This window comes from Henckelia pumila, chromosome 3 (genome assembly GCF_033568475.1).
Source record: "Henckelia pumila isolate YLH828 chromosome 3, ASM3356847v2, whole genome shotgun sequence".
NCBI classification, from domain to species: domain Eukaryota; kingdom Viridiplantae; phylum Streptophyta; class Magnoliopsida; order Lamiales; family Gesneriaceae; genus Henckelia; species Henckelia pumila.
Window position 1 is genome coordinate 134,544,787 of NC_133122.1, and position 17,854 is coordinate 134,562,640.

Sequence of the window (17,854 nt, forward strand, 5' to 3'; positions counted from 1 at the left end):
ATTGTATGAGTCATTAGAAACTTGAAGTGCAATGGACTTACCTTTGTCCTTTTTTCCAAAACTCATCTCCAACTCATAAGTTCGAAGAGAACTCATTATTTCATCCAACACTAGAATTGATGTGTCTTTAGATTCATCAATTGCACAAATCTTCATTTGAAATCTTTCAGGAAGTTATCTCAAAACTTTGATTACTAAACGTTCGTTTGAAATAGCATCACCAAGATCAATTGCCTCATTCTCGATCTTCCTTAAGCGGCGTTAATAATCATCGATTGACTCACTCTCTTCCATTCTCAGATTTTCAAATTGAGTAGTGAGAATCTTTCTTTTGGTTCGACGCACACTTTAGGATCCTTCACAGTGCATTTGAAGTTTTTCCCAAGCCTGTTTTGCACATACACAGTTAGTGACTAGTGAAAACATATTGGAATAAAGAGAAGTAAATATAGCATTAAGGCTTTATTGTTCATATTCGAAGCAGCAGTCTCATCGGCATTCCAGTCCGTTTCTGGTTTGAGGAGAAAATCTCCTTCTCCATCAGTTCTCCTTGGTGGATTTCAGCCTTGTAACACACGCTGCCATGCCTTTTAATCAATCGATTTGATGTAGACACGCATCCTAACTTTCCAGATAGCATAATTGGATCAATCCAAGATTGGAGGACGTTGAGCAGTTCATGAATAAGGTATCTCCATTGTGATGTCCTGTCAAACACAAAAACAGAATCACACTTAGTATCGTCAAGTGAATGTCTCTGACGCCAATTGTAAGGTTTGGACAGTCTGAAATCACAGAAATACCAGAAATAACTTTTCGAGTGTGTGTTATCTTTCAGTGTTGTCAACACTTCACGGTAACACTATGCAGCAGAATAATTAACTAACAGTAAAAGTAAATAACACACAAATAATTATGCACAAGTACTAAGTACTTGTACAATGCCTCATGGCGAAATAATCACTATAAAATCAAATCAGTTTACAAAACCCAACTAGTGATTGTTTTATGAAAAACTACTTTTCTCAATAGATTGAGAAAATAAATGACTTCCTAAAAACTAGTAAGAACTAGAATAATAAACCAATAGGAAGTTCTAAACCGAAAAACAAAAACCAAAGAAACACTTTCTGAACAACACTTCACTCGTGTGTTCTTCAGTGTTTCCAACACTACTCGGCAACACAACGTAGCAGTAACGAACACTCCAGAAATTCTTCAACAATTGATCTTCAAAGCTCTAGAATTTCTGCAGTAATTTTCTATGTATTTTGCTCTCTACGTTTTACTCTCTTGATCTCTCTATCTCGTTGTCTCTCTCGTTTTCTCTCTTGATCGGTCCAAGCACTCCCATAAATAGATCTTTAATATATTTCCATAAATAAGAACTTACAAAGCATGGAAACAATATATCATCAGAATCAAATATTTCGAATCAAAATATAACTGATATTATCAATTTTAAAACTTGTTCTAAAAAAGACAAAACTATAAATATAGAAATTGAATGCAATAAGAAAACAATTCAAAAGACATGTGCATGACATGTTCTTTCACAACCATCAATAAAATTGAACTAAAAATAAATGGGATAACACATAACTTTGTCAGAAAAATAGATTACTTTTCATGAGCAATCAATTTAAAGTTGACTAAAGAATAACAGATTAATTAGCAAAAACATGTATTTTTTTTTTTACCAAGTATCACTAATGTACAACCTACAAATTCAAGGAAAGAAACAAGAGTCCAAGATCCAACTGATTTTAGACAATAAAACGTGTTTAGGTCATATCTTATGAAAAGTTTCAAAACATACACAAGATCAGTGCTCAAAGTTGTATTCTCGCAAGAGGGAAATCGAGGAAATTCGAGCAATGGCGAGGGAGAGGGATGTGGAATGTAGCAGTGGAAAAGTATAATATTATGAATTTAATGTCGAAGATAAGATTTTTGCGTTGCAATATCGCCTGAATAGCAAATGTGTTGAACAGGTGTTTTGGGAATCACCACAGCTAGCCATCTTCACATGATAGTTCTTAATTTATAATATCTGAAAATATTGTATTGACAAGTCTTTATACTTGAATAGAGAAGATATGAATGAGTGATGTTCACTCTTTGGCTTAGTTTCATTCCATCCGTTTGCAATATTTCCTGAATGCTTAAATGTGTCAAATAGGTGCTTTGGAAATCATCATAGCCAATCCCATCGAATCTTGTTGAAGAACGACTATAAGCTGGGAGCTAGAAGTTTGATATTTCAATCGGAAATTTTAGGAAGGATTTGCTGCTTTAATTTTGTAAATGATGCAGCTGCCAATGCTATCGTAAATGATGCTGAATTCACCAAATTATAAGGAATGTGAAGCAGGTGGGATAGCACTCATTGCTTTTTGCATCTGTGTCCTGTAACGTGTATCGTTTGTGTTTGGATCTTACATGGTTTCTTAACGGTCATACAACCATATTTCTGAAAGTCCCTGGAGTTCTTGGCTGTTAGTAACTTAGTATTGTCTCCCCTGTTTAAATGGTATTGTATATGTGCACATGGCTCTAATTATGCTCCGGCTAAAGTATCATTCCAGTTGAGTGGGTGCCTCTTCCTGTGTGTTGAAGAAGATCCGGTGGTGATGTAAATGGAGAAACCACATATGATCCTTATTTCAAATTTATGCTCGGACAAAAGCACTCTTGATTGTTTTGTGGACTTTAAAAATGATCCAAGTTTTCTCTCTGCTTCCTCAATTTTTAGTTTTCATGCCATGTCTTGCCGTTTACTTGTGCGACGCTAAAGGATGCTACCTACGTTTTTTCAGTGCTTCTGTTGTTGACATAATGAGAATCACAGTGGAGGAACTGAGGAAGCCTTTTCCAAACTGAGGTTCTGTGCGTTTTCTCAACATGATGCACTGTCCTAACATGAGTGGACAAGTATTTTGACTTGAATATACTGTTACATAGATTTGGAAGCTTCCTAAGGTTAAGATTAGGATAGCAACTGTGTCTGTGTGAGTCTGTGAGAAGATACAAGTGTTTAAGATTAGAATAGCAAATTTCATATCTGTAAATTGGTTAATATATACTTTTAGTCGGATATCATATACAAGTTCACAACTACAATTTAAACATGAACAACATCAGTTCTGGCACTAATTTGGGAACGACCATAACTGAGGGCTTGTGTGTTACAACATTTGTGATGATCAAATTAAATTTTAAGATTTGTTGTAAGATCTCAAGTGACAAAATGAGGATGCTATTGCTAAACTATCATAAATGGATTTTATTGCGTCTCTCTTGGTTTTATTTGGTCCATTTAACAAAATATATAACTGGAAAAAGTATGATATGAAATTTACATACCCAGCAACAATAAGCTTAATCAAACATAAGAATTCAATTCAGAACAGCCCATCACTGGTTTAGGACAGAGATACTATAATGCATGCATCACTTCTCTTGCTTTGGTTGTCTCTTTAAGAATGGTTTGAGGCCATTGGTTAACGCATATGTTGAGGTAAGAGAGGCCTGGAGTATGCTTAAAGCCTACAAACAAAATGAATCCCATATATAATTACATATATACAAATTCTAAGAGCATTGGATATTATTAGTTTCCACAAAGAAGACTGCAGGTTAAGAGCTAAAGCCTTACCTCCTCCATACCAATGTGGAGCTCCCGTTCCTCGATGTCAGATATAGGAATTTGCATCTTGTTGAGAGTGGAAATTATGGAAGTTGAAGATGGAGTGGAAACTACCAAATCATCAGACACAACAAAAAGTGCTCTGGGTACTTCTTTAACGAAACTGCCTTTGCCTTTCGGGTCGATCCAATTCATATCATACATACCCACCGGGAGAATCATGCTCTTGACCTTATAACGTGAAGGAGGGAGTTGTTCCTCAAGAGAGAAAATCTGGTGTAAAGAAAGATAGAGTAAAGGAAGTTCTGGTTCCAGCAATCTAGTGATTGCTTCCTTGGACTTCATATACTTTACGGTTTCCGGATTAGATATACTTCTGTATAAATTACGTATGCTCCCAAGACAATCTTTATCGCCCAAGAGAAACTGAACCCTTCCTAAGGGAATGGTGAGCAAACTAAATAGAAAATCAACGAAATCATGCCTGGATTGAGCTAACACAACCCTGCAAGTTGATTTTTGCACAAAAACTTTTACAGTAAACTTCTTAGAATCGGAGCTTATGTTCTGACTTGTTTGAGTCCGAGGTAAAGCATCTGACTCATATTTAGCTGGTGCAATGCACTTCCTTCTTCCATCGAGCGTAGCAGCCGAACACATTCTGGGGACGACGAAATCTGTTATCGGAGTTTTGGAAACCAACGATGCCTTGAGCAGTTCCATTATCTCTTTCAACCCAACAATCAGAGGTTTCTCCTCGAGTACATTTGTGTCTTCAATAAAATTTCGTTTCAAAACTCGGACAATAGATGCTGGTGAATTAATCAAGATCTCCAAATCATCAGTTAAAATGAAAGAAGTTGTTCCTGAAGTAAAGACACCCTTGTGATCTTGTCTTTGGGAGAAATATTTGGAATAATTCCATATTTCTTCATTTGTTGAACGTTCATGACAAAGGCATTTCATCTGATAGTACACGCTTAAACACTTCCCTCTCGGGCATTTGAAGTACTTGATGCGGGGACTATCATCAATCTGGAGTTTTAATCTCCTACATTCAAATACGGATGCATTTCTTGGATCAAGCAGCATCTTTTTACCCTCTACTGTCCCAAAATGACTACTATCCAAATATAATAAACCCGAATACAAAGAGTTGAAACATCCCAAAATTGGTGTGTTTCCATAGTGCTTGATGAAGAGTCGCGCTATTGTTCCCAAGGGCAATGTTAGGAAACTCAACACAACATCCGCAAAATCGCTGTCTATTTCAGCGTATAAAACTTTGTTTCTTCCTTTGATCATCACAACTTTCAATGAGAATTGAACTCGCTTTGCTTCAGCCATGGCTGTACGTAATTGTAGATCAACGATAATAGTGGGATGACTTTTGTTGGTTTTGTGTAATTACTGGTAAATGAATCGTTTCTAATTAGTTGAAGAAATGAAGCCAATCCCTACTAAGTCATTGATAATAACAATTATATTTTTATTGGATTTATAGAACTGTAAATAATATTTGTACGTAGATGAATCATTATTTAATTGTTTAGAGTTAGTCAATGATAATAACTAGTCAACCATGATCATTCTCATTGTTTTATATTACTTTAAATTAAATTATTTAATCATTAATTAATTGATACATGTCTGCTAACATTAGATTTAGTCGTTTGCATTACCAAATGTCCAACACAAGAAATGGTTCATTAATGAATCCCAAGATTTAATACCATAGACTTTCAGACTTGAAGAATTTGTTAATCAAGAATATTGGATTGAGGATTTGCAGGATAAGAACGGTCCAACTAAAGCAGAGTAAATAATAATAGAATTGTGGAGAAAACTCTTCCGACTTGGTTGTAAATATTTTGGCGTTACCGATTTAATTCTAAACAATGTTGAGTTGAGCTTTGGTTAAACCCGGTTCAGTTCTAGATCATATTTGACATCTTTCCCAGTTTGAAGGAATACCATTGGGACCTGAAGGAATTTTTGTCTAACAAATCTATCTTTACTGTCATGTGTGAGTAATTGTCGTTCCCAGTGTTGGAACACCTAATGACAATATGCGACGGAATAATTAAACACGATTAAATTACTTAAAATAAATAAAATGTAGATAATTATGCATCAATATATAATTGTGCGATGTCTCATAGAACAATAATCACTAGAGAAAGTAATATCAATTTACAAAACCAATACTAGTGATTCTATGAAAAACTATGTTTCTTAACGAGCTGTAGAATCAAAATTGCATTTTAAAACACCATCTGATATAACCATTGAATGCAAAAACTATGTGCCGAAATTTCGAGCAAAAACAATGAATCTTCAATCAACACTTTTAAAAATTTTATCTTCTGATGTCTTCAACACCTACAACAATACAGTGTAACCAATAGCAACTAGCTACTTGGAATCTTCGTAAATCTCAAACTTGCTTTTAGCTTGTGGCGCCCTCTCTTCTCTGAGCGTGCAACTCTTGGTCTTCATTATATGGAGCCTTATTAAAAGCTAGAGAGAATTCCTTGATTAGATTCCTGCATAATATGAAAATATTCTTCTAGTATAAAATAAACTCTTTTTAAATAAGAGACCAAATATTTCAATAAAAGATAATCAATAGTTTTAAAAAGAAAAAAACACATAAATAAAACCTTCTTAAAAAAGGAAAATAATATAGAAGAATTTGTGTCTTGCAAGACAAGTCACTATTCTTTTCACTCTCTCTCTTTCCCTCTCTAGACAAAAGATGCACAAAAAATGTATTTAACTCTGAGTTGAAAACGTTGTCTCCCTCTGAATTTTATCAGGATAGCTCAAAGTGTCGTTAGTAGCGTTGACAACACAAGATCAAAAAAAGATTAGAGCATTTAAAGGGATTAACATGAAGGAATCAGATCATAAGAGAATAAATATTTTAAAATCTTAAACTGAATCATAATGATTAAGTAGCATAAAACTAAAATCAAAATAAAACTTATCACTATCATTAGTATCAACTTCTTATTCTTCAGTATTTTATGATGCATTCTCCTTTTGTTCTGAATTTTCCACCTACCAAAGTTTGTGCACTTTGATTATCTCTCCGCTTTTTGTCCAGAATGGACAGCCATTTTGCGCATCATTCGGTACTCAGCCAATAAGGCTTTATGGTACACAATGCCATCCTTTGAAATTATGATTTTATTAATTGCATGATCCATTTGAGCTTGTATTGCAGTGGGTAGATGGGGCAATGTTGCGAGGAGTTGGAGTCGTGTCGATAACATAGGGCTCAACATTGAACTCAAACCAAGGTAGCTCTATCTTCCTGTGTCCCATGAGCAGAGCTAGGTCAATTTTCAACTCTTACAAACCACATAAGAGGTTCATCAATATCTTGGATAAACCTTGAGAATCACATAGGCAAGTGATAGATAAGGAAATTTTGTGAACTTCAAACCACTCATGTCAAATTGGAGTACTACCCTGAACAACAGCTATCCAAAATTAAAAGTATTGCATGCGCCAAGGGAAAACAGTACAAGAGCTTGTAGCTTGGTGATCATAGTTGAATTGGTTGAAGGAGTCAATTTCTTCACATCAGTTTTGTGAAGTAGGGAGTAGAATGAAGTGAGATTGGATGTGAAGAGGCTGTTTTGATGACTGGGAAAATAAGTAATCAACACTTTTGTGAGCACAGAGGTCACTTCATTTATGTCCAGTTGAACACTATCCTCATCCTCATTTATTGTGTTGTACAAGGATATTATAATGGCTGGATCAAACTCATAGATGTTGTCTCAAACAAAGACTTTGCCAAAATTGGAAAATTGCTCATTTCACACACTATAGGTGATATTGACATAAAAATCCAAAACTAGCTTGCATCAGTAAGAAGAAAAAGTAGGCAAAAACCCTAAGTTTTGAAAATTTCAACCAAGTTTTGCCGACTGTACACATCTACATCAATGTTCTTCTCATCTATCAGGTATTTGTTGGAATATATAGAACATGGAGAATCAGAATCTTCAGAATAGAACTTATGGGACAATGAGAGGGATAGATCAAAATCTATATCATCCATGTTGTCTGCAGTATTGGTAACATCAACATCCTCAACGATTGTATCTTCAGCGTCTACCTCCACAAATCCATTATTCTCAGAAGTAGAATATGAACTATCCGAAGAAAGAGGTTTATTATCTCCAAACTCCTGTAGCATTTTTGCATCATACTCGCCATCAGTTTCAACAATAGTAGGCACATGGGCAGAGTTTTAGTCGTACTTGAGGCTTTCAAGAAATTATGCAAGAGATGCCTTATCTTCATTAGAGAAAATTATTTTCGTTGGAGCGGATTGAGAACCATCAGGTTTGAGGGATGGTTTTTTCATCATTGAGTAACTTCTCTCAACCGCGGGTGTGGTATTTTTTAAGGTCACAAATTCAAATATTGAAAGGTGACATACTATAGTAGCCCAGCTCCATTTTTATGAGATTAAATAAGTAAAAATGGTTAAACAAGGATTAGTGGTTTAATTTGGAATTAATCAGACAAAATATGGAGTTTTGGGCTAAGGACAGATAGGAGCTTCCGAACTCAGGATCGGAGCCTCCGATCAGTTCGGAATCAATGTTGGTAGTTTGGAAACAATGGATACGATCGATGCTTCCGATCTATATCAGCCGGGACGTGGCATGAGGATTTGTACACGTAGCTGCATGCAAAAGATCGAAACCTCCGAAGTGCTAATCGGAGCTTTCGATCGTAGCCGATAGACACGTTGCATGCATGCACCGATCTGAGCTTTCAATCAATGTCTATAAATAGGGGTCCAAATCCCTCATTTTGAAATTGTGAATTTCCTCTCCTTTCCCGGAAATATCTCTATTTTAAGGGCTTCGGGACTCTTTCTTTAAGAGTTGGAGTAAGAAATAGTATTTTTTAGCAGACAGTGTCCGCAATAGCAGCCAGGCGGTGTAGCTTTGGCGATGCGTCCAAAAGTCATAGCTAGGCTATGCCCAGGCTCTAGGGCATGCGACATTAACGGGCTGATGACGGACGAAGGTATGGCTTTGGATCCTTATAGTAAATAGGAAGTAGACTATAGTTTATTTAAGGCTTTTAGGGCGTAGTAAGTGATATTTGGCTAATGAATGGGTATTTTATGATGTAGTGCTGTATGGTAGGCTTGGACCTAGAGGGAAAGCTTTTAGGATCTGCCTTAGAGGTACGGAAATATTATTCGAGATATCCAGATTGAGTATGCATGTATTATGTGTTTGCATGAAATTATGTGATTGCTTGTTTTATATGATTTTATATACAGCATGTCACGACTGTATGTTGCATACATAAGCATATTGAGCCTGTATCTTTGTGATATCCGGTATTGGGATATTTACCCTGTCAGTAGATGGTTGGACACATAGATTCGTGTCAGGTCATGATGCGATCATGGATAGTTCGCATGTTGATCAAGTGGTTAAGGATCCGTTGGAGATGCCAAGAGGACCGATTACGAGAGGTCGAGCTAAGAAATTCAAAGATGCGCTTCAATCGTTGATAATGGACTTTGGAATGCTTGAAGATCATTTTGAGGGATGCTATAATCTTATTGAAGTCCAAGGAAGTAAACAAAGTGGAGGAAATATCAAAGAAAACACCAAAACAAGTGTCTTGGACAGTCACGCATGCGCGCCCGCGCCATTCCACGAGCGCCCGCGCGTGGATGCAATTTTAAAATTTGGCGGACAGACCCTTATGCGCGCTCGCACCTCCTTGACACGTGCCCGCGCCTGATCTGGTGTTTTCAAGTTTTTCTGGACAGAGTCCTAGGCGCGCCCGCGCGTCATTCAGAAAGCTATGCGTGCCCGCGCATGCTCACGCGCGTCCGCGCCTGCACTCGTTTTCACACAGTTCGGCGTGTTTGTGTGTGTGCGAGACTTTTTGATATTTTGGCATTATTTTCTATATATTGAGTCTTTTAATTATACTAGGAAACTTTCTAGATGATATCTTTAATATCTTTAAGCTATATTTTGCGTTATCTTTTATTTTTTATTGTAAACTATAAATATTTTTGTTTTATTTCATTAATAAGAATTCAAATTCAGTTAATACAAAAATTATTGAAAATTCTCTCAAGAATTTTATTCAAAGCTTTGCTTTGTTTTTCAAATCAAACTTTCTCAGTTAATTACTTGGAAACGTTTTTCGATTGTTTCTCACTGAAGATTGTCAGATACAAGTTTATCTGAAGGTTTTCCTTGGTTTAAATTGTTGTGGTTTCTATTGTTAATCGTACCGTCGATTAAAGGTGGAAATCCAAAACCCTATCAATTTTACTTGTTTCAAAGATTGGGCAAAACTTTGAGTCTTTTGTTTATTGGTTAGAGGGTGCGATTCAAATTGTAATCGTGTTTGCTAATCTTACACAACAAGATTCATATCATTTGGTATAAAACTTAAGGTTTTGAATCAAGTAAGTACCTATCTTCATCTATCTCTGTTCTTCGTTCTTCATCTAAGTCTATTCTTTATCAAATTTCTGTGTCGTTTCTTTCAAACTTGTTATCCAAGTCTCGTGTCTTGTGCTACAAGTTATAAATTTCAAAAAAAAAAAGAAAAAAAATCGGTCAAAAAAAAAAAAATATATATATAGTGGTCCGAAAATCTGAAAAAAAAAAAGTGAAGAAAAGTAACTTGTGGCCAATTTTTTTGTCTTTATTCATCCTTGAAGCGAGTCAGAGTCAAGTTGTCCATAAAATTTCCTACTTGTGTTTGTGCAATCTTTGTGGGTCAATTTTCAAGCGTCTAAAAGTTTTAAACTTGAAGGTTTGAATCTTATTCTACAAAGCAAAGCCTCTCCAAAAATTTGAGTGAAAAAAAAAACTAAGAGTGCTTGAGTGATTCGTTTGGAGTGAACTGTGAGAATTTGTGTGAGGAAGTTTATTACTAATGATTTTCTTGCAGGTACCATGAACCCCAAAAAGGATGTTAGTGAGAGTGTGAACCAAGAAATTTCCAAGGTTCAAATGGATGAGTTGATGGGGCAGTTGACTAGGGCGATGAGATCGGAGTTAGAACCTCTTCATGAGAGGATGAGTAAGTTGGAGGAGAGTAGTGGTAGTGGAAAGAAAAATAAAAATAGGAAGGGGAATGATTTTGAAGACGATGAGGAAAGTTTTGATGAGAATTGGGAGGAGGAGAGAAGAGTACATAGGGGTAGACATAGGCGAGAAGCGATGCGAGGAAAATATACGGAGGGTAGTAAGGAGGATGGGAATATCAGTAGTATTAAGATGAAAATTCCAGCGTTTCAGGGAAAATCTGATCCAGAGGCGTATCTTGAATGGGAAAAGCGTGTAGAGTTTGTGTTTGATTGTCATCACTATTCTGATCTTAAGAAAGTGCGGTTGGCAGTGGTTGAGTTTGTAGATTATGCATTAATCTGGTGGGATCAATTAGTGACCACTAGAAGGAGATGTGGAGAACCGCCTATTGAGACGTGGGAAGAGATGAAGCATGTCATGAAGAAGCGGTTTATGCCTAACCATTATTATCGTGAAATGTACAAGCATTTACAAACTTTGAAGAAGGGTCCAATGAGCGTGGAAGATTACTACAAGGAGTTGGAGACCACGATGATTCTGACCAATATTGAGGAGGATAATGAAGCTACAATGGCCAGATTTTTGTGCGGTTTGAATAGAGAAATCCAAGACCAAGTGGAGCTTCGCCATTGTCTAGATTTGGATGAGATGGTACAGACGACCATGAAGGTGGAACAACAGCTCAAGAGAAGAGGAGCTGGTCGATTTCCTTCAGGTGGAGGATCGTCGACTTCTTGGCGTCCAAGCATTGCAAAACGGGAGGACAACAAGAAAGGGTTCAAACCAAAACCTGACACCAGATCGGAGACACCAAAGCAAGTGGTTAAAGGTACATCTTAAACTTCTAATACTCGATCTAGAGATATTAAATGTTTTCGGTGTCAAGGTATTGGCCATATCTCTAGCCAATGCCCAAATAAGAAATTGATGATTGTTAATGCTTGTGGTGATGTGGAGTCGGAGAGTGAGGAGGAAAATTATGATGAAATGCCTGCGTTGGTAGATCCTGATGTTGAGGATGGGTTTGGGGCTGTTGTTGGTGAGTAGGAGAGCGTTACATGCACAACCTAGAGGAGAGGAAGAGAGCCAGAGGGAAAATCTTTTCCATAATAGTTGTTTTGTAAAGGGAAAGGTATGCAGTTTTATCATTGATGGGGGTAGTTGCACCAATGTAGCGAGTTGCGAACTTCTGGAAAAATTGGGGTTGTCTCTTTTGAAGCATCCTCAACCATATAGGTTGCAATGGTTCAATGACTGTGCGGAGGTGAGAGTTAATAGGTGAGTTGTGGTGCCATTTTCTGTTGGCAAATATGTTGACGAGGTCTTGTGTGATGTGGTCCCTATGCAAGCGTGTCATATTTTATTGGGTATACCATGGCAGTTTGATAGGAGAGTGTTTCATGATGGATTTAAAAATAAATATTCGTTTGTAATAAAAAAAGAGTCCATTGTATTGTTGCCTATGACTCCAAAGCAAGTGTTGGAGGACCAAATGAAAAAGAAAAAGAGAGATGAGGCCGAAAGAAAGAGTGATAAAAAAAGTGAGGTGGCCTTAGAAAAAAAAATGATACAAGAAAAGATGAAAATAAAATTGAGCGAAAAGAGGCTGAAAAAAAATATATATAGCCCAAAAGAGTGAGTTGAGAGATGTTATGAATTCTCAAATTTCACTTGTGTTGATGATTTATAAGGAGGTACTCCTTAACACAAGTGATATAGCCGGAGATCTTTCGAGCGTTGTTGTCTCTCAATTGCAGGAATTCGATGATTTATTTCCGAAGGAGCTACCTCAAGGATTACCACCGTTGAGAGGAATTGAGCACCAAATTGATTTGGTACCCGAGAGTGCATTGCCGAATCGTCCAGCTTATAGGAGCAATCCGGAGGAAACTAAGGAGTTGCAACGACAGGTAAGTGAGCTTTTAGACAAAGGTTTTGTACGTGAGTCGATGTCACCGTGTGTTGTGCCTGTATTGTTAGTACCTAAAAAGGATGGATCTTGGCGTATGTGTGTTGATTGTAGAGCTATAAATAACATTACCATTAAGTATAGACATCCTATTCCTAGGCTTGATGATATGTTAGATGAATTGCATGGTGGTTGTGTGTTTAGCAAGATTGATCTTAAAAGTGGCTATCATCAAACTAGGATGAGAGAGGGAGATGAATGGAAAACTGCATTCAAAACAAAGTATGGGTTGTATGAATGGATCGTTATGCCTTTTGGTTTGACTAATGCACCTAGTACTTTCATGCGTTTAATGAAACATGTTTTGCGTGCATATCTTGGGAAGTTTGTGGTTGTCTATTTTGATGATATATTGGTATATAGCAAAAACTTAGATGATCATGCGGAACATTTGAGAGTTGTTTTAATCACATTGCGTGCTGAACATTTATATGCTAACCTTAAGAAATGTGTGTTTTGTACAAAAGAACTCGTGTTTCTTGGGTTTGTTGTGAGTTCACAAGGTGTGACAGTTGATGAAGAAAAGGTAAATGCTATTCGAGATTGGCCAACACCCACTTCCATTGGTCAAGTTCGAAGTTTCCATGGCCTTGCGAGTTTTTACAGGAGGTTCGTGAAGGATTTTAGCACATTGGCGGCGCCTATGACTGCTGTCATCAAGAAAAATGTTCCATTCCATTGGGGCGAGGAGCAAAAGAAGTCTTTCAATATTATTAAGCAAAAGTTAATTAATGCTCTTTTACTTATTTTACCTGATTTTACTAATATGTTTGAAATTGAATGTGATGCATCAGGTGTAGGGATTGGAGGCGTTTTGATGTAAGGGGGAAAGCCAGTGGCGTATTTCAGCGAGAAGTTAAGTGGAGCGTCTTTGAATTATCCTACCTACGATAAGGAGTTCTATGCGTTGGTAAGGGTACTCGAGACATGGCAGCATTACTTGAGGCCAAAAGAGTTCGTGATTCATACGGATCATGAGTCCTTGAAGCATCTCAAGGGACAACAAAAGTTGAATAAAAGACATTCCGAATGGGTAGAGTTCGTAGAAACTTTTCCTTATGTAATCAAGTACAAGCAAGGTAAGGAGAATGTAGTGGCGGATGCATTGTCGCGAAGGTACGTGCTCTTAACTACTCTAGATTCAAAGTTTTTGGGATTTGAGTATGTGAAGGAGTTGTATGCCAATGATCATGATTTTGGTGAGATTTATGTGTCATGTTTGCATGGTCCGAGGGATAAATTTTTCATGCATGATGGATATTTGTTTAAGGAAGATAAATTGTGTGTGCCTAAATCGTCCATTCGTGAGTTACTTGTTAGGAAATCACATGGGGGTGGTTTGATGGGACATTTTGGTGTGGCTAAAACTTATGATACTTTGCATGAACATTTTTATTGGCCACATGAAGCATGATGTTGAGAATATTTGTGAGAGATGTGTAACTTGTAGAAAAGCTAAGTCTAGGACACAACCACATGGATTGTATACTCCACTTCCTGTTCCTAGTGAACCGTGGGTAGATATTTCTATGGATTTTGTTTTAGGACTACCAAGGTCTAATAAGGGGAGGGATTCTGTGTTTGTGGTGGTTGATAGATTTTCTAAGATGGCTCATTTCATTGCGTGTCGTAAATCTGATGATGCATCTCATGTTGCGGACTTGTTCTTTAATGAAATTGTTAGATTGCATGGCATGCCTAGGAGTATTGTTTCTGATAGAGATACTCGTTTCTTGAGCTACTTTTGGAAAACATTATGGTTCAAGCTTGGTACTAAATTACTGTTTTCAACTACATGTCATGCTCAAACGGATGGTCAAACTGAGGTTGTTAATAGGACGTTAGAAACTTTGTTACGTGCTATAATTAAAAAGAATTTGAAAAATTGGGAGGAATGTTTGCCATTTGTTGAGTTTGCATATAATCGTAGTGTGCATTCTACTACAAATTTTTTACAATTTGAAATTGTGTATGGTTTTAATCCTTTAACCCCGTTGAATTTGATGTTTTTGCCTATGAGTGAAAGGGTTAGTATGGATAGAAAGAAAAAGGCTAAGTTTCTGAGAAATTTGCACGAGAAGTAAAAGCGAACATTGAGAAAAAGAACTTGCAATACACAAAACAAGCAAATAAAGGTAAAAAGAAGGTTGTATTTGAACCGGGTGATTGGGTTTGGTTTCACTTGAGGAAGGAGCGTTTTCCGGAGAAGCGGCGTTCTAAATTGTTACCTAGAGGCGATGGACCTTTCCAAGTCTTGGAGCGGATCAATGACAATGCCTACAAATTAGATTTACCAGGTGAGTATAACGTCAGTGCTACTTTCAATGTTTCTGATTTGTCTCCGTTTGATGTAGGAGATGATCAAGATTTGAGGACAAATCCTTTTCAAGAAGGGGAGAATGATGCGATCATGGATAGTTTGCATGTTGATCAAGTGGTTAAGGATCCGTTGGAGATCCCAAGAGGACCGATTACGAGAGGTCGAGCTAAGAAATTCAAAGATGTGCTTCAATCATTGTTAATGGACTTTGGAATGCTTGAAGATCATTTTGAGGGATGCTATAATCTTATTGAAGTCGAAGGAAGTAAAGAAAGTGGAGGAAATATTAAAGAAAACACCAAAACAAGTGTCTTGGACAGTCACGCATGCGCGCCCGCACCATTCCACGAGCGCCCACGCGTGGATGCAATTTTAAAGTTTGGCGGACAGACCCTTATGCGCGCCCGCGCCTCCTTGACACGCGCCCGTGCCTGATCTGGTGTTTTCAAGTTTTTCTGGACAGAGTCCTGTGCGCGCTCGCGCCTGCTCACGCACGCCCGCGCGTCGATTCAGAAAGCTATGCGCGCCCGCGCCTGCTCACGCGCGTTCGCGCCTGCACTCGTTTTCACACAGTTCGGCATGTTTGTGTGTGTGCGAGACTTTTTGATATTTTGGCATTATTTTCTATATTTTGAGTCTTTTAATTATACTAGGAAACTTTCTAGATGATATCTTTGATATCTTTAAGCTATATTTTGCGTTATCTTTTATTTTTGATTGTAAACTATAAATACTTTTGTTTTATTTCATTAATAAGAATTCAAATTCAGTTTATACAAAAATTATTGAAAATTCTCTCAAGAATTTTATTCAAATCTTTGCTTTGTTCTTCAAACCAAACTTTCTCAGTTAATTACTTGGAAACGTTTGTCGATTGTTTCTCACTGAAGATTGTCAGATACAAGTTTATCTGAAGGTTTTCCTTGGTTTTAATTGTTGTGATTTCTGTTGTTAATCATACCGTCGATTAAAGGTGGAAATCCAAAACCCTATCAATTTTACTTGTTTCAAAGATTGGGCAAAACTTTGAGTTTTTTGTTTATTGGTTAGAGGGTCGATTCAAATTGTAATCGTGTTTGCTAATCTTACACAACAAGATTCATATCAGGTCACCAATATTAGTTGGACACATGATCTCGTGTCAGTTCATTGATATTTGGTTGGACACGTGGACTTGTGTTAGGTCACCATCAGGGCATCTGGGTATGTCGGTAACTTCCTGTAGCGATGGCTCAGCGTGGCACATAGCAAGGCCCAAGTTTATTTTTTGTTCAGATATTCTTGACCTCGTGTCTTGATACCCAGTTCATTTGAGTTCATGCGCATATAATAGTGTATACTCTTACTCTCGTACTGAGCATGTTAGGCTCACTTCCCGTTGTTTTCTGTTAGCTGGATGCCCTGTTTCATGGGGCAGTTGCAGGTAGTTCTTCCGGAGTCAGGGATGTTAGGTGGTGACCAAGGCTGGATAGTAGGGTTGACCACTAGGTTTTTCTTACCTGGTACTATTCTATTTTTAAGAATTCCGCAGTTACTCTGATTAAGATTATTTCATTGATTAATTGCATGCTTAAGTTTTGATTAGTCAATGATCACGTCGCGGGTTACTACACATACTTATGTGCAAAATCTATGTGGTTGACATTATCCTTGAACTATTTTCTTCTACGCTTGAAATGAACATGGTAGTTAAGTTAAGTCATTTTATTGGCTTGAAAATTAATCAACTATGTGATGGTATCTTTTTTTTGTCGAAGTAAGTATGTAAGAATTTATTCAAGAAGTTTTGTACTAATCGATATATCTATATCTATATACCTATAAAAGTATGGATATTGGAGAGTGTTTTTCAATTATGTATTGACATATTCAGCCTTCCAACAAAACTTCTATATTTACATCATTACACCCACTAAATTATCCACTAATATAATTACTTATCATTAAAACAACAAGACTAAATTAATTACCCACATTTTTCTCAACTAACTAACTAACTATTCCCACTAATATAATTATATTGTTTATAATCCCACTAATATAATTATATTGTTTATAACTTTTCAGTTATTTATAACATCAAAGATCATTAATCACTAAACCATCGAAAATCTATATATATAATCAATATTGTTTAATGAATAATAAATTATTAACTTTGATAAAATTAAAAAATAAACATAAGTTCAATATAACTTGGAAGGTAATATTTTGATCTATTTTTCAAAATCACCACATTATAGTTTGCCATTTGTACACTCTCAAATTAAACTCTTTATTTATTTTCATCTTAAAAAACAAGCCAAAATATTGTTTCCAAAAAATTTACATGTACTTTTAACAATCGGGTTAATAAGTAATTATCAAATAGTACTTAATCATAAAAATAATCTCATGGCAATTTATTAATTTCATACACATAAAATGACAATTATATCGACAAAAAGACAATCAAACATTAACTAATAAACAAATAATTTGAATAAAAAATATAATATAATTTGGCTCATTCACCAGTACTTAATCATAACAATATATCAATATAATTTTAATGACATGCAGTGAATGTTAAAAAAAACAATGACCACCGAGTTTTAATTTTTTAGACATCTTTTTGGTAACAATATTTTTTATTTATTAATAAAAAAATGAGTTGATATATGACCTATTAGTATCACATGAAATTATACTACTTTAATGGATAAATAATTAACTATCGATAAAATAAATAAAAAAAATAAAATTAAATCTAATGTGATATTTTCAATAGTTTATTCTATTTTTCAGATTTAATAATTTATTATATCAAA

The 17,854-nt window shown here is 36.2% G+C and overlaps 1 protein-coding gene across 1 annotated transcript; it reads right to left on the reverse strand.

Annotated features, from left to right (window-relative positions):
• Positions 1 to 469: 469 nt before the first annotated feature.
• LOC140889540 (uncharacterized) lies at positions 470 to 4,996 on the reverse strand. Its single transcript, XM_073297254.1, has 3 exons — positions 3,670 to 4,996; positions 2,810 to 3,017; positions 470 to 707 (listed from the first exon to the last, which is right to left on the reverse strand). The coding sequence occupies exons 1-3, from the start codon at positions 4,994 to 4,996 to the stop codon at positions 470 to 472; spliced, it is 1,773 nt and encodes a 590-aa protein (XP_073153355.1).
• Positions 4,997 to 17,854: the final 12,858 nt, after the last annotated feature.